The sequence below is a fragment of the Globicephala melas genome, chromosome 4, assembly GCF_963455315.2.
Source record: "Globicephala melas chromosome 4, mGloMel1.2, whole genome shotgun sequence".
NCBI classification, from domain to species: Eukaryota; Metazoa; Chordata; class Mammalia; order Artiodactyla; family Delphinidae; genus Globicephala; species Globicephala melas.
The window spans coordinates 8,542,420-8,562,826 of record NC_083317.1 but is presented as its reverse complement, the minus strand read 5'-3'; the positions used below and the strand labels follow the sequence as shown (position 1 = coordinate 8,562,826).

At 48.0% G+C, this 20,407-nt stretch overlaps 2 protein-coding genes across 2 annotated transcripts in view; one reads left to right on the top strand and one right to left on the bottom strand.

Moving 5' to 3' along the window:
• The window catches only part of SIM2 (SIM bHLH transcription factor 2), a 44,501-nt gene extending 36,133 nt beyond the window's left edge, over positions 1 to 8,368 (top strand). Inside the window, exons 8-11 of the mRNA XM_030880868.2 lie at positions 3,111 to 3,258; positions 4,591 to 4,759; positions 5,298 to 5,706; positions 7,932 to 8,368. Of these exons, the coding sequence (XP_030736728.1) occupies positions 3,111 to 3,258; positions 4,591 to 4,759; positions 5,298 to 5,706; positions 7,932 to 8,368 (1,163 nt within the window). The remainder of the gene's footprint in view (positions 1 to 3,110; positions 3,259 to 4,590; positions 4,760 to 5,297; positions 5,707 to 7,931) is intronic.
• A 3,353-nt stretch (positions 8,369 to 11,721) lies between these two features.
• The window catches only part of HLCS (holocarboxylase synthetase), a 197,850-nt gene continuing 189,164 nt past the window's right edge, over positions 11,722 to 20,407 (bottom strand). Inside the window, exons 9-11 of the mRNA XM_030880866.2 lie at positions 19,415 to 19,529; positions 17,043 to 17,256; positions 11,722 to 14,939 (exon numbers count right to left, since the gene is read on the bottom strand). Coding sequence (XP_030736726.1) covers positions 14,768 to 14,939; positions 17,043 to 17,256; positions 19,415 to 19,529 — 501 coding nt within the window. The 3' untranslated portion in view covers positions 11,722 to 14,767. The remainder of the gene's footprint in view (positions 14,940 to 17,042; positions 17,257 to 19,414; positions 19,530 to 20,407) is intronic.

Genomic DNA, 20,407 nt, shown 5'->3' with positions numbered 1-20,407 from the left:
GGAAAGATTCTGGAACCAGGAGGAATTCTGGAAGAACCAGGAAGGCCATCTATTTTTAGGATAGTGTATTTGTGGAAGTAGACGTTCCATTCCAGAGTGGCCTCGGTAAACTGTGACCACTGGCTCTCATCTGGATGTCCGAGATGCTGCATCCCAGAGGAAGGTGCAAGGGCAGGGCCTCTGCATGCAGGAGCTGACAGCTTAGGGGGCATCTCCTCCCTGCCCCCATGCACCGCTAACTACCGTAAGCAGGGCCTTGCTTCTTAGCACTCTGGCCTGGGATCCTTCAGACAGATTATTAAATACAACAGATGGGATGAGGAGCTAGAGCAAACCGAAGCATGTTGTGACTAAGTGTCTAGGATTTCACCTTGAATTGATATGCTCATTATTGCCATGGGTCACAGAGAAGCAAAAAGAAAAACCAAAAAATTAAAAAAAAACTACATCGGGCTTCCCTGGTGGCGCAGTGGTTGAGAGTCCGCCTGCCGATACAGGGGACACGGGTTTGTGTCCCAGTCCGGGAAGATCCCACATGCCGCGGAGCGGCTGGGCCCGTGAGCCATGGCCGCTGAGCCTGCGCGTCCGGAACCTGTGCTCCGCAACGGGAGAGGCCGCAACGGTGAGAGGCCCGCGTACCGCAAAACAAAAAAACAAACAAAAAACTACATCTATGTTTGTTTGGGCTCTGTATCTAAAGCTTCATCGTAGAAGACTCAGGGAGGGTCAGCGCTAATAAAATCTCTGCAAATCCTGCCATTCGAATCCTCATATAAAATATTTGGGATAACTATTCCAATAGTCATTGCATTCAGCTTAAGATGACTATGGAGAGATTTTAGGAATATTGTAAGAAATAAGGGGAAGTATAAGAAAAAGGAAAAGTATAATGTCATAGTCCCAGGGGCCTTACAAACACTGCAAGGAATGGAGGTCCTTGAGATCAAAGCCAAAGAGATTAACAGGTGTTTCTGTTGAAGAAAGAATGACATCTCGGGAAAGCCACAGATGGGAACCTCAGTTTGATCATGTTGCCTCTCTTTGCGGGGCCATAAGCAAATTGGTTAACCGAGTCTCCCCTAAACATTGGCCCACACCCACCCCCATAAGTAGCTACACAGAAACTTCGAGAGGCCGCTGCTCCCTCCTCACACAATGGCCCCTGAGAAATGGGAGTCAGAGGACGTGGCTTGGGCCCCAGCCATGTCCTCGAGCTCTGTTTTCCTGGTGATGCCCGCCTGCCACGGGTGTGTGCAGGGGAGTAAATGAGGCAGTGTATGCGAAAATGGGCTGGAAATAGGAACCTTGTATTTCGTTGTTAAAAAAGCAGTCCTCACAAGGAAAAGAAGCACTGTAGAGGCGCTTTCCTACCAGCATGGGCTACACTCTTCAGCATGACCTTACTTCTGCCAGCTGAGTCCAGGGACATGCCGATGGTAAGCCTGGGAAGAAAACAGCAGGTCCTGCGCTGTTCCAGAGCCCGGCCTCGGCGTCTGGGCTGGACGGTGGTTACACGTTTGACCCTGGCTTCATCCCTAGGGGGTGTGGGGCCTCATAGACGTTGTATTTCCACTTCCCACCCCCAGACAGACTGCTTACCCATGTGAAAATTAACTAAAATTTCATTCTGATTATAAAACGAATACCCCCTCCTTGTTGGAAATTCAGAAAATCAAGAAAAGAAAATGAAAACTACCTGTAATTTCATCAGTCTGATAAACGAGAGCTAGTATGTCGAGTCCTTCGCGCAAGTCTGCCACTGTTCTAAATCTTCACACGAACGCTCTAACCCTCACAGCAACCGATGGTGTAGGGACTGTGATTATCTTCCTGTTATAGTTGGGGAAACCGAGGCACAGGGAGTTAGCAACTTGTCCAAGATCACATAGTTAGTTGGGCGTGTATATGTGTGTGTGTGTGTGTGTGTGTGTGTGTGCGCGCGCGCGCACACACGCGCACACGTTTTCATATTAGGATTATACGTTATGCAGTTGAGTCTTGTCTTTCCTTCATTTAACGTTGTGTCATATGTATTCCCCGTCATATTACAAATTCTTATCAGTCATCGTGTTAGTGACTGCTTGGTATCCCATCACTTATATACCCTCTTCCTTATTATTAGACAGGTAAGTCTCTCCTTCCTTTTCTCCTGAATTAGAAGCAGGACTTCAGGGAATCTCTTTGCCCTTGAGTCTTTCTTTGCATTACTCATAATTCCCATAGGAGTAACTCCTAGATATGAAATCGGTGTGTCAATGGGTATGAGCTGTGGATCCAGAAGGACCTCACCAATTCACCTTCCTCCCCACAGCACGCCCCCTGCTCTCCCGAAGGCCCTGAGGGGAATCAGTGCAGTTTAGGTGCCCCTGGAGGCTTTGGAAGTGGGCTGCCTAGAGGTCCAGAGTTTGTAGCCCTGCATAGAAGATGGGCCTACAGGTCCAGCTTTCAGAAATTACACAGCCAGGTAGAGGTCTCTCCTACGTGAGCATCATAGGAAATTCGTGGGCCCAGGGAGAACTAGGGTTAATGGGAAGAAGTATAAATGGCAATAGAGTAACAAACAGTTTCACTGTGAGTACACACATGTTCTGGGGAACAGCAAAAATCAGCAACAATGTGACACTCCGTTGAATGCACTTAACTTACTATTGGGTTTAAATAACTACATCACACACACACACCCTTCCTTCCACCTATTATGAGTTTGGGGGATTATAACGTAATTATGGCATTTTGGAAACTAAAAAACAAAACCAGTATTATCACTCTGCCAGGTGCCAATGTTGTCTGGGGACTAATTGCTTCTCCCAGTGAAAGCAGTGACAATTAAATTCGAGTTCTTCACAGGGGAGGGGAGAAGTTGCTCCGTGGACCCCGTGAAATCGTAGGCAAAAATCTTGCGTGTGTGCCCGTGCGTGTGAGCACGCACACGCACGTGTGCATCTTCCTGTGGAGAAATCCCACTCCCTTAGTCAAGTTCTCAAAGGTGTCCTTGACCCCAGAAAGGTCCAGAACCTGGGCTGTAGGTCAGCTGCGGGGGCAGCCTCCTCCAAGGCGGGTGAAGGGCCGCCTAATCATTCCCCAGGACTCATGTCACCTTGTGCTTGCAGTGCTGGTGAAGGGCCAGGTCACCACCAAGTACTACCGGTTGCTGTCCAAGCTTGGCGGCTGGGTGTGGGTGCAGAGCTGCGCCACCGTCGTGCACAACAGCCGCTCGTCCCGGCCCCACTGCATCGTGAGTGTCAATTATGTCCTCACGTAAGTCAGATGCATTTGTTTCTCTCCTTGCTCTCTCCTTCTCCCCCGGCCCTCATCAGATCGCTCCCAGAAGCACCATCTCTCTCTCCCTCTGTCTTTCTGGAACTGTTCATTTGTCTCCTGTTTTGTTTTACTGAACAATCTGGTTGTCTGGGAAGGGCTGAAGGATTCCTGTATCAGCACTGAGGGCCGGGTGTGCCCCGAGGCTGAGGATGGGATCGGACGGCCCCGGGTGAGGGGGGTGAGTGGGCAGAGGGCGGGCGGGCGATGCCCCCCATCTTGAACAGGATGGAAAGGGGGTGCATATCCTGGACCAGGAATACAAATTTATACTCTTTGGGGCCACAGACGTTTAGGTCGTCCTGCTGCTTCTGCCATTTGAGACAGGGGCTATCTCCCATTTTTTCCTTGTCTTCCTACGTAGCCTGTTGTAAATGATAGTGAATATTTAGCGCCTTTAAAACTCCAGAACGTTAAGTTCAGTCGCAGTTAAGACCAGTAGAAGCAACAGGACCTAAGTCTACCTGGGACCATATGTTCCTCTCCGCCCAACGTGGCTATTACGTGTTAAATCACTTTGCACCCAGCCCCACCCTGAACAGGGTCCTCTCTAATGCAGTGAGGTTTTAGGCTCTCCGTGCTTTCACAGAGTGAGTGCCAGGTTCCTGGGGGTTTGGGGCGGGGTGAGAGGTAGGTGGTGTTTTTTTTTAGGGCTAGAGTGATTTTAGCAAAACTGTACGGGAGAAAGCATTTTAGTCCCTTAATGATTCTACCTGAGCAAACAGGCCCACGTGGGCTAGGGCTAGGGCAACTTCCCCTCCTGAGAATCTGATGGTGCCGAGTTGGCTCTTTAGGGCAGGAATGGGCCCCTGGTGTGGAAGTGGACAAGGCTGGAAGCCAGGCTCCTGGACCGCCAAGGGTCGCCACTCACACCTCCCTGGTGCTAAACAGGGAAGCAGCTGGGCCACAGACACTTACACTGATCAGTAGCATTTCTGTCCTTTCCTTTGTGCCCTGACACCCTGCCTAGTGGCGAATGGTGTCCGCAGGAAACGTGCGTGGGGCTCACGCGGTGGGAGAGAGCCATGCTGCGCTCCTTCTCTTCCTGCCAAAGAACACTGACATCACTCGGCATCTCCCGGGGGCTCTGAGATCGAGGCTGTGGGGTGGCTTTTATAACGAGGGTGGGCCGTCCCTCGAATCCCAGCCCCATCCACTTAGTGGAAACGACACAGTGGAGCTTCTCGAATGAACTCGCCCTGGGGACAGTCCCGGAGCCCACCCTTCCTCACAGCCCGTGGACATGACCTGTCCCCCTCTCTTGTTCCTCAGGGACATCGAATACAAGGAACTGCAGTTGTCCCTGGACCAGGTGTCCACGTCCAAGTCCCAGGACTCCTGGAGGACCGCCTTGTCTACCTCACAAGAAACTAGGAAATTAGCTAAACCCAAAAACATGAAGATGAAGACAAAGCTGAGAACAAACCCTTACCCCCCACAGGTAACACACACCACCTGCAGGGGCTCGGGGCACCTGGGCACCTCTGATCGCACTCAGGGCTCTCCCAGCCCGGGAGTTTCCCTGGGATGTCCCGCCCACAGGGTGGAGACGCGGCCTGGGGAAGGCAGGCAGAGCTACCATCCAGGGGGATGAGTCAGGTCTAGGAAACAGACTCCACTGGGGAGGCTGATCAGCTGCTAGAATCCATGTAAACGTGGCTCAGAACACTGGTGCCTCGTGTTTCCATAGCACTTGATTTTAATGGAAACCTTACCTGTCTCTTAAAGTCTTCTGCAAGCTCTCAAAAGGCGCGAGTGGCTGCATGTATCTGGTGTGTTGTCACTTGGGGTGAGGAGATCTCTTTCCACCCAGAGGGTGGGTCCCCGGGGTGCTGTCTCCTGGGCACCTGTCCCCGGTGGGACCGCGTGCTGGTGGCCGGGGTGGGCCCAGCCCTGGGATGGGGCGGGCACTGTAGGATTGGAGAGCGGTTGCCGCCGGCCCCTCGGTGAGCCCTTCATCCGTCTTCTTCGCTCGGCAGCAATACAGCTCGTTCCAAATGGACAAACTGGAATGCGGCCAGCTCGGAAGCTGGAGAGCCAGCCCCCCCGTCCACACCCCCGTTCCCCCAGAACAGCAGCTCCATTCAGAAGGCGGCGACCTTCTGTACGCCCCGTCCTACAGCCTGCCCTTCTCCTACCATTACGGACACTTCCCTCTGGACTCTCACGTCTTCAGCAGCAAAAAGCCAATGTTGCCGGCCAAGTTCGGGCAGCCCCAAGGATCCCCGTGCGAGGTGGCACGCTTTCTGCTGAGCACGCTGCCGGCCAGCGGCGAGTGCCAGTGGCACTATGCCAACCCCCTAGTGCCGGGCAGCCAGTCTCCAGCTAAAAGCCTTTCCGAGCCGCCGGTGAACCCTGCTCGGCACAGCCTCGTGCCAAACTACGAAGGTGGGTCATGTTTGCACGAGGGAAGGGGGCAGGGCTGTGCACAGCGCTGTCGGTGGGTGGCAGATGGAAAAAGAACCCTCACACTGTGGGCAAACTTTCCCTTTTTTTCTGCTTCTAAGTGGGAATGGCTGTGCTTTCCTGCCCTCACTGAGAGCGCTTCACGAGGGTGGCCGAAAGCTGGGCAACTGAGCCGGTGTGCCTCGTGGGCACCAGGGACAGTATAAAGGGCAGAGGAAACTGGGTGTTCGGCCACCCTCCATAAAAATCCTGGCCCCGTTTGCTCCCCAAAAGGGAAGCAAACTGATTTTCCTATGTACTGAGAACCCCCAGCTATATTTATTTTATAAGATTACTTTCTACTCCACCCAGAAATGAACATGGAACACTATTGGTTTTCTTCCCATGCCAGTTTTCGAAGTGTGGGAAGCGGTGGTGGAAAATCACAGGCTCAGGGACAGAAACGCCACTCACCACCCCAGGGCAAATAGCAAAAACCGTCCAGGACTCAGTTTCTTCATCTGTAAGACAGGAACATAGGCCATGGCAATTGCCTACCGCAGGGCTCGGCACACAGCCAGCTCCTCTTGGCGGCAGGCAAGCAGAGGTCCTCTGTGGGGGTGCCACCAGCTGCCGCGGGCCCAGCAGACTCCTGCCTGCTCCTTGGGACAATCCCAGGCAGGGGGTAGAAGGTGGGGATTGAGGGTTAGCTCAGCGGGGTGTGTTCCTGTTTCACCCAGACCTAACTACTGCTCAGACTGTAGACGAGGTTTGTGCAAATGTCCTGCGGGGACCACTAAATCCCAGAGAAGAGTCACCTGCGTAAGGAGAGCTCCCTGGAGTCCCCCTCCCACCTTTCTCTCTTTGCAGGCAGCTGGGGCTCTCTGCTGCTCCTAGGGCTGCTTTGTGAACCTCTTGCTCTGTGCTGTGACCCAGTCTTTACAAGCCTGTGAGATAAATTTGGTCTCCATAGACAAGAAGAGGGCTAGATCCCGGGAGAAATCTAACCTTCTTGGAGATTAACAGGACATGTTTCTCAAAAGTAGCCAGTTTACAAAAGAACATACCAGCGGCCAGGGCAGTGCAGCTCTGCCTTTTGGCCTCAGGCAGTCCAGAGATTTGACTCCCCAGCACCCATCAGCGCATAGGATCCCTCAGATAACCAAGGAAGGGCCAAGGGGAAAAAACAAAGCAAAGGGTTTTCATAACAGCTGAAAATACTATCCACTTGAGACTGAGTTGAAAAGATTGTTTGTGTGTGTGTGCGGGAGTTGACCAATGAGATAACACAGTATTTGATTTTTAAATTGCTATTTTGAAAGTGAAAGAGCTTAATAACGACTTCATTTGTCAGTCACTTGGTAAAAAACGGACCAAAGATGCCAACTGGGGGCAGTTGTGATCGACTTCCTAGACTTTTTGATATTAAAGGAACAGGAAGGATGTCTTAAGATTAAAAAAAAAAAAAAGACTTCCCTGGTGGTCCAGAGGTTCAGACTCCACGGTCCCAATGCAGGGGACCTGGGTTCGATCCGAGGTCAGGGAACTAGATCCTGCATGCCACAACTAAGACCCCGTGCAACCAAATAAGTAAATAAATAAATATTTTTTAAAAAAAGAGAGGTGGGGGGAGCCAATTGATTGCAGACGTCTAATTAGTGACGATGGTCATTACTTTAATTATGACTAAAGGGAGCAGGGTGATAAGCGCTCCACCCTCCCCACTGAGGTGAAAGCAAGAAAGCGCACGGCAGCCTGGGGTCACCTAACACTAGGGCCGAGGAAGCCTCTGGACCAACGCTGTCCAATATGGTAGCCACCAGCCCCGTTCGGCCAGTGCAATGAGATGTGTTCGGAGTGTCTGCACTGCATTTCAAAGACAGAAACAAAGAATACAATTTCTCCCCGATTTTTATATTAATTACACACTGAAATAATAGTCTAGCTATGCTGCATTAAATTAAGTATCTTACTAACACTAATTCCATCTGTCTCTCTTCACTTTTTCCTGTGGCTGCTAGAACACTGCAACTGGCATCCTGTGATTGGACCTCGCGGGCCCGGCACGCACGCGGGAAGGGGCGAGGGCGGCTCCGGGGCTCGAGCGCGCGGGCGGCAGGGGTGGCCCAGGGGTGGTGGCGGCCCCAGGGCCCCCCGGCTTGGTGTCGCTCTGGGCATGTCCCCCTCCTCCCCCGCGCGGGCGTCTAACGTGTCGCCTGTCCCCGCAGCGCCCGCCGCAGCCGCGCGCAGGTTCGGCGAGGATACCGCGCCACCGCTGCCGAGCTTCCCGAGCTGCGGGCACTACCGCGAGGAGCCGGCGCTGGGCCCGGCCAAGGCCGCCCGCCAGGCCGCCCGCGACGGGGCGCGGCTGGCGCTGGGCCGCGCGGCCCCCGAGTGCTGCGCGCCGCCGGCCCCCGAGCCGCCGGGCACGCCGGCGCAGCTGCCCTTCGTGCTGCTCAACTACCACCGCGTGCTGGCCCGCCGCGGGCCGCTGGGGGGCGCTGCGCCCGCCGCCCCCGCCCTCGCCGGCGGCCCCGGCGCCCCCGATGCGGGGGCCGGCGCGCTGCGACCCCGGGCCCCCGACCCCGCCACCGCCGCCTCGCCGCCCGGCGCGCCCCTGCCGCACTACCTGGGCGCCTCGGTCATCATTACCAACGGCAGGTGACCCGCCCGGGCCGGACCGCAGAGTCCTGGGGCCGCCCCGCCTCGCGCGGGGCTGCCCGCGGGGAGAAGCCATAGGCCAGCCTCTTCGGCTCCCATTTTACCAAGTCCAGCCGAGTCAAGAGGGACGAGATGTATATGCACGATTTAAATTAATTTATACAGAGACAACTATTTTACTAGAACTCCACCGCCGACTTTTGGATTTTTACCGTAGATGCCATAACCGTCCGTGTAGAGAGGACAGAGACACGGCGACGTTGGGGAGACGTGACCGCCCGACCTTTGTTCCGCAAGAGCCGGGTTTTCTGAAAGGGCGTAGCTGAGCGTCCCCGACCGCCCACGTGTGGCCTCAACTACTCCGTCTTTGGGGGGACTTGGTTTCCTCACCTTGAAATCAGGCTTGCGCGCCTTGCGTGTCCCCGATGTTCAGGAACAGTCCCTCTGGGGGCTTGGAGGAGGCGCCGCTCCTCAGATGCCTCCACTTTGCGGAGGAAACCCCACCCTGATGCAGTCAGGGGTGCCGGTGGGTGGCCGACCTGGAAGCTTCCTGTATCCAGAGTCCTTTTAGATTAAGTCAAGGCAGAATGCGATGATTTAAGTCCCATGAACGGACAACTCCGTTGTCTTTAAAAGTCATTCATGAGTCTAATTAAAAGCTGTTGTTTTAATTTAACCCTTTCCTTAATACAAACATCAAGCCCAGACAAGGGGGTGAACGTGGGTGCGCTTCATGAGTACGTTCACAAGCTCTTATTCCCTCCTACCCCATTAACTCTTGAGAACAGCACCTTCAGAAATATATGGAATAGGCATTAAATGCAAATATATATATATAGCCAGATATTTTATGAGAATGACATGTGGATGATTTCGGTGCCCAGTGGATTGGCTACCCCTGTCAAGTTTGATGACAAGGCAAAATCCCTCTGGCCCACACAGACCTGTAATTCCCTAGGCTCGTGTTTGCTACAAGTAGTGCTAATAAAGTTAGTTACATTGCATGTGCAATATGGAAGATTGTCAATGGACTGCGCCTTGTGGAAGAAAACATGCTAAAGGGATGTAATGAAAATGATGTACATGTTGTCTTCAGCGTTTTCTGCATTTTATACAGAGCAAGAAAACTCCATATGAACATGTCATGTGTATAACAGGTAAACAGAAATCTTTTTATAAAGAACCAGCAGGGACTTCCCTGGTGGCGCAGTGGCTAAGACTCCGTGCTCCCAATGCAGGGGGCCCGGGGTTCAATCTCTGGACAGGGAACTAGATCCCACATGCCACAACTAAGGAGCCCACATGCAGCAACTAAGACCCGGCACAACCAAATAAATAAATGTTTTTTAGAAAAAAGCACCAGCAGTGTTTTTAAAATAAACTTCCATTAATTTTTGTTTTATTTTTATACTTTTGCTTCAAGATTTCACCATTTAAAAATTCTATCACGGTTCTGCAGTGGATCAACGCGTTGAACCACCCTTTTTTCAATCTGCTCCACACGATAAATGCTCCCTCGTTTTGCTGCTTTTTCAAAAATGGTTTACTTTTAGGAAACTATGTCCACCTTTCTCAGTGGAAAGGTTGTTCACAAATGTCTTTAACTCACTGTTCTAGAATCAAAGTGCACCTACGTCAACTGTTCTTAAAATGTGAAAGGACCTGTTGCCCACCCAGCGTCACTATGAGGACCTGCCTCATTCCGTAGGTGTCAGTTGCCTTACGGTACAATTTGCAAATTTAGGAACATGTGTCTTGCAGTGAAGAGACAGGTTCAGAAGAATTATAGGCATACACCCCTACACAGCACTTAGCCACACCTCATGAGCAGCTTGTTGTGAGTGTGAGCACACATAAAATAAGCCTGGGGTATTATTTTTGTGCTGTCGAGACCCGTAATTAAACCATGATTCCAGGAAGGTGCAGGTTTGATGAGCAGGAGATTCACCTGACATTTTTCAATAAAGTACTGTAAAATGCTTTTGTGTCTACCTTGTCATTAACCATTGGGGGCTGTATAAATAAATACAAACCACGAAGGCTTTTGGAGCAGTTTAAGATCAAAGGTTACTGTTAGGAAAGAAGAGCGTTATAGATTTATAAATGAGAACATAAACAGGCTTAACGATGAGTGTATATGTACTTGAAAGATAAAATGTGTACTAGGAAAAACTTCCTTGCCTAAACAAACATCACAGTTTTCATAGCCTAGAACACGAAGGAAGATTCCTCTGCAAGCCGGCTTCCAGGCGGCCAGCAGCTCGGAGAAAAGTTAACAGAGCAGTTACTATGGCAACCTGATATGATTACCTCCATCTTTTAGTCTGCACATTTAAGCTGGGGATATCGTTTCCTGACTTCTGTGAGGCTCTGGAAGAGGAAGAGGAAGCATTTTAATAAATATGCATCTCTTTCACAAAAAAAGAAGAAAAAAATTGTAGTGGGTCCTAACATGTTGACAAAAATGCCAGATCAAATGGATTTGAGGAATCAGCCCAGTTCAAGACTGACTCGGCCCTCCCTCCACTGGGCCTCCCAGAGAAAGGAATTCCTTTATGTTCATTGAAGCCCTTTCTAGAAAAGCCATTCCACTCATACCTTTGTAGAGAAGTGAACAGGGTGTGAAGGGCTGCTCGGAGGAAATCTGCAAGAGCCTGTATTTTCTGCTCCCTTACCCCGACCCCTTTTGTCATTTTAAAGTCCGATGGGCCAGGCCTTCCTCCTTTGGATCCTAAGGGTGGGGGAGGTGTAATCCTTCAACGAATCCTGTTTCGAGTCTACTGTAATTTATTGTAACTGTGAGACAGTTAAGGTAGACTTTGGGGGCTGGTACAGATGAAAGAACACTTTAAAATAAATTCCATAAAATTACAGTAGCTTAAAATCTTAGTGAATAGTAGTCCTTGGGTTATCTAAGGTGCGTTACTCAAGTTCTTCCTAAACTTAAGTATGATAAATACGGTTAAAATCTTGGGGAAAAACTGTCGAGACAAAAGTCAAGCAGTTTCCACAAAAGAGAACAATTCGACAACAACAGAATCTGTTCTTATATTAAATTTGTTGTTATACTCAATTAATTTTCAAATTAAAAATTGACATTAGTAAATTTATTTCTCACCTCAGTTTTGTTTTCTTTTTTTAACTTTTCAGTTTGCTGACTTTCATTCTTTGGAGTAATATGATCTCTCTTTTGTATGATACATAATACATTTTTCAAAAATACATTTAAAAAGCCACCAGCTTCTTAATACGTAGAAATACATACATATTCCTATGTTAAACTATTTTTTAAATGTTTAAATATGAATAAAAACACTGTAACCAAAAGTAGTTGCTTAGTTTTACAAATGAAATGTGGTAAAAATAACAATGAGCCTGAACTATATAGAAAGTCTTAAAGTTTATTTTGATAGACTTACTTTTTACAGGAATTGGTTTAAATTAATTCCTTTTCAGAGATGATTCTTTGAAAAGCTAAAAATGCAGAGGTTTCACACTTTCTTTTATTTCAAATACGCATAGTAGTTACCCAGGAATACCGACTCTCCATTCTTTGTCTGTTACGAGCAAACAGATCTATGGACTGTAAGCCTAAAATGTCTCCTTTATGCACTCTGAAATGGTTGGGTGAGTCTGCTTCTCTCCTGGCTCCCAGACTCTCGGGTGAGAGGCGGCCATGCAGCCCCCGTGTGTGTGTAGGGGTAGGGGTGCGGTTGCACGCTACGCGGGTCTGGGCCTGCGCACCCACCCACAGCAGTCAGGGGGCTGCAGCAGCGAGCCCCACACCGGACACAAATCCTTTCGGCTTTGCCTCCACGCTGTAAATGCTGCCAGGATGAACAGTGCCGAGGAGCACTGCCGGGGTGTGTGTGTGTGTGTGTGTGTGTGTGTGTGTGCGTGTGTGCATGCGCGCGTGCGTGCCCCGGAAGCCCAGGTACTGCTGTGTCCTATTTTAGGGGGCACTTCCTCAAGAGTTCTTCTGAAATTTGCTACCAGCCCAGAAGGGATGACATCTTGCCCTTTACATAACCTGGTAGAGATGCGCAGCCTCTGAACTGGGGCACAATTCAATATCCTAAGAACACACGCCAATCCTGAGTTTAGGTGCCGTGTTTTAAAGATTAAGAAGAAAATGCAAAGTTCCTGTTAAGACTTTAAAGCTCCTTGAGGTCATCGATTGCCGGGTGCATAAACGGCCCAAATTGATGAGTGCAGTACAGCAAGTTTCCCTAATGCTAACAGCTGTAAGGGAAATGCCTTTATTCAGCTGTTCTAGATGAAGCAGAATTTCACAAGTCTTTGGTTCCTCTGAGGCAAAATCAGGTTTATGAAAAACGCAGCATCTGCTCCAAGTCTATGTTGTCTCCCTCAAGACAACTGGGTGTCGGCACAAGTAAGAACAGTCTTAAAAGCACAGAGGCAAAGTGATATGCCCGGAACATCTCCATCTGCTTTGACATGGCCACACTTCATTAGTTTTAATTTACCAAAAGGAAATTAAATGATAACATTTTTTTCCCCCAAAGCAGACTGTCTAGAATAGGACTTCAGCTTAAAACAAATCATAGCATGTTTCTCATTAAATAACCCCCCAAAGAAATTCAAAAAGTAATGATGGCAGCTCTGAGAGATGACTTGCCTTATATTACAGAGTTTGAGAAATGAAACTTGCAACATTAGCCTGAGATCTTTCTTCTTGATGATATTTTGCAGATGCCCTCTCAAGGGTGAGACCATTTTGTAATTTTGGGGTGCTGTGGACTTTAAACTTTTATGTAGACTTGGGCATTTAGGAGAGAGTGGGTTTTTTTGTTTTTGTTTTTTTTAAAAGAATAATTCTAATTGAAGCCTTATTTGCAAAAATTACTTCTGAAGTTCTTTTCAAGTTACATTTCCAAAACACACATATTGGGTTAGTGGACTTAACTAAACGTGTTATTTGTTTCCTTCCTATGTGGCTGCCTGTGCCTGGCTACAGGTAGGCAGATTTTATACTGAAACCACAAGCTTCTGGAGTTAGCCTGATTGGGTAAAGCTGGATGAAGAGGGTGCTAGTGCACAATAAGGGGATTCTGTTCAAAGCTGAGAGCCTCATCAAGTTTTCTTGTCACTAATTTCAGTTGGGAATGGCAGGAAGAGAGAAAAGTGGACAAAAATTGGCCTTTTCAGGCTGCAAAGTAATGTGTATGATTCTCAAGTTCAACAGAGATAGGAGTTACATGGAAAAAGCATGGAATACATCTGGAAATAGCAAATGTATATCAAAAGGCTTCCTTTCTTTTGTTCTTCCATGCAGACTCTTAGGGCATCATATTTGGAACATCTTCTTTTAAAGTTTCTCTCTCTCTCTCACACACACACACCCATCCTCTTAACTGATGGCATTCAGTAGCAATAACATTTTCTTTTTTGGCAATATGAAAAGGGGGCCAAAAAACGTGACTTGCAAATAAAATGCCACGTACTTCTATAGTGTGTGCACTGCACAGTTCCGCAGGATTTCGAAGCGAGCCTGAAGCTGGCTTACAAGCGCCACATCCTCCTTTGCGTGTGGAATGAGACTTCAAACCCAGCTGTTAGGCCCAAATCATCCACCTCGCATCCGCGCAATGCCTGATCAACGCTTTCAGGACCCTGAACTTGATCCCATCACTTCAGAATATGCAGTAAATTTAAACTTATGAAAGGAGAGCTCATTAGTTAATGTCAAAGTAATTAACTGATTTCCTCTACAAGGTCATCGCAAGCATACCAGCCTCTGTTCCGTTTAGACATTGTTATTGGACCACAAACCACAGGATGAGAGTAACACTAGAAATCTACCTTCTCTTTTCTTCACTAACAAAAAAATAAAATGATAACTAAGTGCCAATATATGTTCCTGTAGGAAAACACCTCCCTGGATGCTTGTAAACAGGGTTACCCTACCTCTAACTCACCAATGGTCTGGGCCCGAAAACCTTTTTAAAATCTGTTTTTAATAGTCTAGGTGTAGAGACCTCCACTACTGGGAAAACATTTGAATTATGCCATTGCTGTTTCCATGTAAAAACTACCCCCCTCCCCAATTAAGATGCATCCAATTCCAAGAGGGGAGAAGAATTTCACACCCTATGCCAGGGCTTATACCTGAATTAAATCTTCCACTTGTCAACCCTCCACCCCCAGCATCTTCAAACACCAAATAAAATGACAACAGAACAAAATTAAAGAATTAACAGGTTAAGTGGAGGGAGAAAACATTTGCCTACAACTCCGAATTCGTTTTCCAGATCATGGGCTAGGAAAGGCGGCAGAAATCGACGTGCAATGCTCCTGCGGCGGTTCTGCCCTTCCGCCCGTCCCAGCTCATCCCAGCTCATCCCAGCTGTGGCCCGGGGCCCAGCAGACGCTCCAGACAGGACTACGGCTGTTTGGGGATTATGAGGTTTCCCAGCATGTCGAAGGAGTTGCCGTCTGGATGCACAGTCACCACTTCGCCGTTCTCCTGGTGAACCAGAAGGAACCCGGAATCATCTAGGCCCACTATCCACACCTTTGGTCCCTCAGCACTTCCCAGGCGGACCTGCTGAGCACTGAAAATGAAGAACAGCCCCCAGTCACCAGGGAAATGTAATGCTGCTGCTTGAGACAATTGTTCAGCAATTATCCATTATGCGAAAGGATTCGGGGGTGGGCTGGGATGGATATAGTTAAAATGAATCTGAGCCCGAGCTCTGACTTCCACTGGTCTCCCCTGAATTGTCCTGAAAACTACCTGCATAACCAGGGTGAAGCAAAGTCCACTAGGGAGTTAGGAATTGCTTCCCTTATAAACGACGTCACTCCTCATTCTGATCATCTGGAATGATTATTTGCACCACTTCCTCACCCTCTAGCTACTTTAGTTTTTATTTATTTATTGCTGCATTGGGTCTTTGTTGCTGTACACAGGCTTTCTCTGGTTGTGGCGAGCGGGGGCTACTCTTTGTTGCGGTGCGCAGGCTTTTCATAGTTGTGGCTTCTCTTGTTGCGGAGCACAGGCTCTAGGCGTGCGGGCTTCAGTAGTTGTGGCACACGGGCTCAGTAGTTGTGGCTCGCGGGCTCTAGAGTGCAGGCTCAGTAGTTGTGGCACACGGGCTTAGCTGCTCTGCGGCATGTGGGATCTTCCCAGACCAGGGCTCGAACCCACGTCCCCTGCATTGGCGGGCGGATTCTTAACCACTGCGCCACCAGGGAAGTCCCTCTAGCTACTTTAAAGAAACACTGTGCAACCCTCTAGGTTTTTTGGCTGAGACTGGCCACTTTCTGGCTGTGTTCAAAACTCTTTATCAAGTTGGGTAGCATCAATTATAAGTTAAACTCATTCTAATTTTACTTCTTTAGAACAGTTTCCAAATGCAACTGTTGAGTTACATCCTTGTTAGCAGTTTTAAAAGTACGGACTCTGTACCTCCCCAATTTTTATTTTGAAGAATTTCAAACCTACAGAAAAGGTGAAAAATAGTACAATGAACCTCATATTCCCCTTTCACTTATATTCACACCAACTGGTAACATTTCCCATGTTTGCTCTCTTTACACACACACACACTTACAGTTTTGTGGGGGTGGTTTTTGCTGATATTTACAAATAAGTTGCAGGCATTGTGACACTTTATACTTAAATACTTCAGCATGTATCTCCAAAGAATAAGAAGTATCTCCTACAAAACCAGAATATCATTATCACTCTCAAGAAATTTGATCTTGGGCTTCCCTGGTGGTGCAGTGGTTGAGGGTCCGCCTGCCGATGCAGGGGACGCGGGTTCGTGCCCCGGTCCGGGAAGATCCCACATGCCGCGGAGCGGCTGGGCCCGTGAGCCACGGCCTCTGAGCCTGCACATCCGGAGCCTGTGCTCCGCAACGGGAGAGGCCACAACAGTGAGAGGCCCGCGTACCGCAAAAAAAAAAAAAAAAAAAAAAAAAGAAAAAGAAATTTGATCTTGATACAATAACATTATTTAATACACACTGCCTGTTCAAATGTCCCCATCGTCTCATTAATATTCTTTGTGGCTATTTCCTCCCTTCCAGGATCTGATTATGAATCACATATTGCATTTAACTGTCATGCCTCCTTAGTCTTCTCTAATCACAAAACTCCCACCTTCTCTGTGTTTTTAAGACACTGCCATTGTTGAAGGGTAGAGGCCTATTGGTATACATCAGTGCTTCTCAAATTGAAGTGCCTGAGAATCCCCTGGAGCCTTTGTTAAAACACAATGCTGGGCCCCAGCCTCAGAGTTTCTGATTTAGGAAGTCCAGGGTGGAAGTCAAGAATCTGCGTTTCTAACAAGTTCCCAGGTAAGGCTGCCACTGCTGCTGGGAGATCTCACTTTGAAGATGACTGTTATCAAGAATGTCCCACATTTTAGATCTGCCTGTTTCCTCACAATTAGATTCAGCTTAAACATGCTGGGCAGGAAAATCTCCAGTGATGTTGTGTCTTTCCCAGGGCATCCCACCAGGAGGCACAGGATGCCCGTTTGTCCCAATGACTGGAGATGCTAACTTGCTCAAGGTGGTATCCACCAGGTTTATCCATCAGTAAAGTAAAAGATAATGATCTAGACCAGTGTTTAGTTTCTCGTTTTAAGATATTAAACTACTGATTTAATAAAGGAATTTTAAAAGAATGAAGACAAGCCAGCACTGACCTGTGTAGCCAATATTTATAATAGAGAGGAAGAACGCCATTGGGCCCTTCGTCCTGAAATGTGTCGATCAGCTTCTCCAGCACAGTCACGCTTCTGGCGATGAGATAATCAGCTCTTAAGGGCTTTAGTTCGGCCCCGTGTTGCTTATTGTATTCTGTGATGAGATCGTTGATGCATATGGTAGGGTTGCTGTTAGTCACGTTAAATCCACAGCCTGGACAAAAACAAACAATTGAAAACACGAGTAGCTCAACCTACTGACGACATCACACGTTTCTCTGAACCACCTGGAAAAAGTTACAGTTTTTACTGTCAACTTCCTGCTTCCTTGTCCTCATTTTGAGTTTATTGTCTCTGGCCACTTAGAGAAAGACTTACGTCTTTAAGCCCATCTTCCTTTCTCACCCTTCCCTCACTATCCCCATCAAACCAGAACCATTCCAGATTACAAATTAGTTGGGCAAAAAAAGCAAGCCAGATTTGATTCAATTAAGCAGAAGCTACGAATGGGACAAAACAGAGTTGCTTCTGAAACGACCACCTCTTGTGGTCTAGCCAAGAACTGGAGCTCTGCACTGAGCCGGATGTAAAACAAAATCTCTTGTTTCTTTTTCTATTTAAATAATGGAACACATGCTTACACATAAAGAATTTTATTCAGGTCTTAAGAAGTAAACTCTGGATTCAGAGATTTCCAACCTTGGTCATGACTTAACCCTAAAACACATCTTTTAATGCTTTATCCTTGGAAGTCTTTGGTGCTAGGGTTACACTGTTGGCAAAAGGCCAACCCATGTTTAGTGGCTCTTTCACAAGCCCCTAAACCAAGGCTTCAGGAGAGTGAGTTTCTGGCTTATCTCTGCTGTTACTTAACACCACTGTTCTCTGCAGGAGAGGGGAGACTTTAGAAAAGCCGAACCTTGGTTTTCAGCAGGGCCCTGAACCAACCTCAAAGAGGTCTTCAATAAGGAATAAAATACTGCAAGAACTAGGCAGGAAGACTATCGTTTTTTTCAGGGCCTCTGGGAAAAAAATTCCCAAAATACTTGCCTCAGATAGAACAACGATATTTACAATAACTACTTTTTGGTAAATGTTCTGCGCCACTTTCAGTGTTAAGGGAAGGACTGACTGGCCTCAGATTATTATTTTTTTAAATATACTGGCTATTAAAATACAAAGCAACGTAAAAAACAAGTAACTAGAGCAACAGGGGCAGAATCTGCAGTTGTTCATTTGTTCTTTCATTGGACAACATGCACAATAGCTGAAGCACCTGTGGCATATAAAGCATTCAATTAAGTGTATATAGCGCTGAAAAAGCTCCCCTGTATTCAGAAATCCAAAGTGCTGGGAAAATAGCTACATGAACTACTGTCAACTTAGGCTGCGTCTTTCTAAAGACCAGCAAGCACCCCTGACGGTGACCTTGAATCTTTCTCCAAAAATGCCCCCCGTCCCCCTCCCCCACGTCCCAACGCCTTAAGAAAGCTATGGATTCTCCCCGCAGGAAAATGTTTCATTCCCCGCACACTGACAAAATTCCCTAGCTCCCTGAAGGAAACCCAGCACTGGGCCTCCTCAATATCTGTGGGCCCTATTAGGAATCTCTGCACCTAGCCCAGTTACTCATTTATAGATGGCAAACGGAGCTCGGAGGGTATGAAGAAGCTTGCCTAGAATAATATTGCCTGTTGGTAGCAGAGCTGGAAGCATACACCTTGTATTCTTTGGCTGGCGCTTCTAACACACAATCACATGTTTTCTCTCCATCACTGATTTCTGAACACCAATCAAACTCTCCTGGGCATTAGGGAGAAGCTGATGCTTGGATGACCAGGGGCCGAGGAACTTCTGAAGCCACTTCAGATCCATCTCCTTGCCTGATACGGACGTGCTGATGGGAAACAGGGATTCTTTACCCCACCCTGACCAGCCTGGAGTTTCTTCTGAGGTCAAAAAGAAGGCAACTTTTCCAGGGACTGGGAAGGTCAGATTAAGAATACAAGAAAGACTGCCAGGACACCCATCCTTGAAATTAGCTTTCTTTTCTTATTACCAAATAATACAGTAAATGTTTACTTTCACTGTTTCTAATTCATTGAGAAGCAGGAGTGTGGAGAGGTATAAGAAAACGCCTGTTTGATGAGATGCCAATTCGGTGGTTTCCATGGCCATAGATAGGAACACTAAACCCTTTGAAGGGCTTTCTACCAATCTGGCCTGTTGTGCACACATATTGTGTTCTATAACTCAAGACTCAAAGAAAAAGTAATCCCATATGATAATCCACTCCCCCCAATACAGCCATGTGTGAACCACTTTTATTTTTATTAATCTAAAAATTCTGGTGGAAGGCTTTAAAAACTTACCAATAAGTATATGAAATGTTTCTCCCATAAGTGTTGAGTTAACCAGAACTCCACCAAGCTTCATGAGGTCACTGTAATAAATATCGTTGGGCCACTTCACTCGTAAGTTGATATCCTAAAGGAAAATCTACATATTAATCAAGCAGTCAGAAGACACAAAGGGACCAGAAGAGGTCATCCAACTAAAATAAAACAAAAGAAAAAAGATGAACAGAATACTCTTGAAACAAATGGAACAGGGAGTCTCATCCTCTCTTCTTTTTGAGACAGCTAATCACCGCTTTGGAACAATCCAGTATTAAAGTACCTGGTGGGGCTAGAGGGAAGGAGACCTAAAGAACACACTCAACAGGAATCCCAGCATTCTCCCCACCCCCATCACTGTTCATCAACAAAAACACTCTCCGAAGACGCCTACCTTGGGAGTTAAGTTCATTATCCCAATATCAACAACCACACCACAGAGTACCACTGTGTGCTGGGGACAGGGGGCAGGGAGAGAATAATACTCTCAGGGCTCTTTTCCCTTAAGGAGCTTCTGCTCAAGAGAGAGACGAATGGCCCTGGATTAACCAACGTCCTAAAAGTCAGGGAGAAATGTGCCAGCAGAATGCTCTGGAGATAGAGAGGAGTACCTCGTTTTACTGAGTTATTAGAGAAGGTCTCCATGAACGGCCACCAGTCAACTCGGGAAAGAGAAATAGACTTGTCCAGTGGCCTGCTGCCTCTCCATCCTGAAGGATGTGGCCTGGGCAACCCTGCCTGTGCCTGGTCTCAGTGGAACGGGCCAAGGGCGGACACTGCCTTGAACTGGGGCACCCAGACCCCCACCTCCTGCCATGACTGTGAAGTTGGGGCACACAGACTGGGTGAGACCCAGTGGGCACCAGAACTGCCAGGGCTCCTGGGTCTGGGACTGGCAGGCAGGTGTGGGTAGAAGGAAGCCCATCTGGACACATGAGGCTGGAAGAGAGACACTCAGCAAAATAAAAC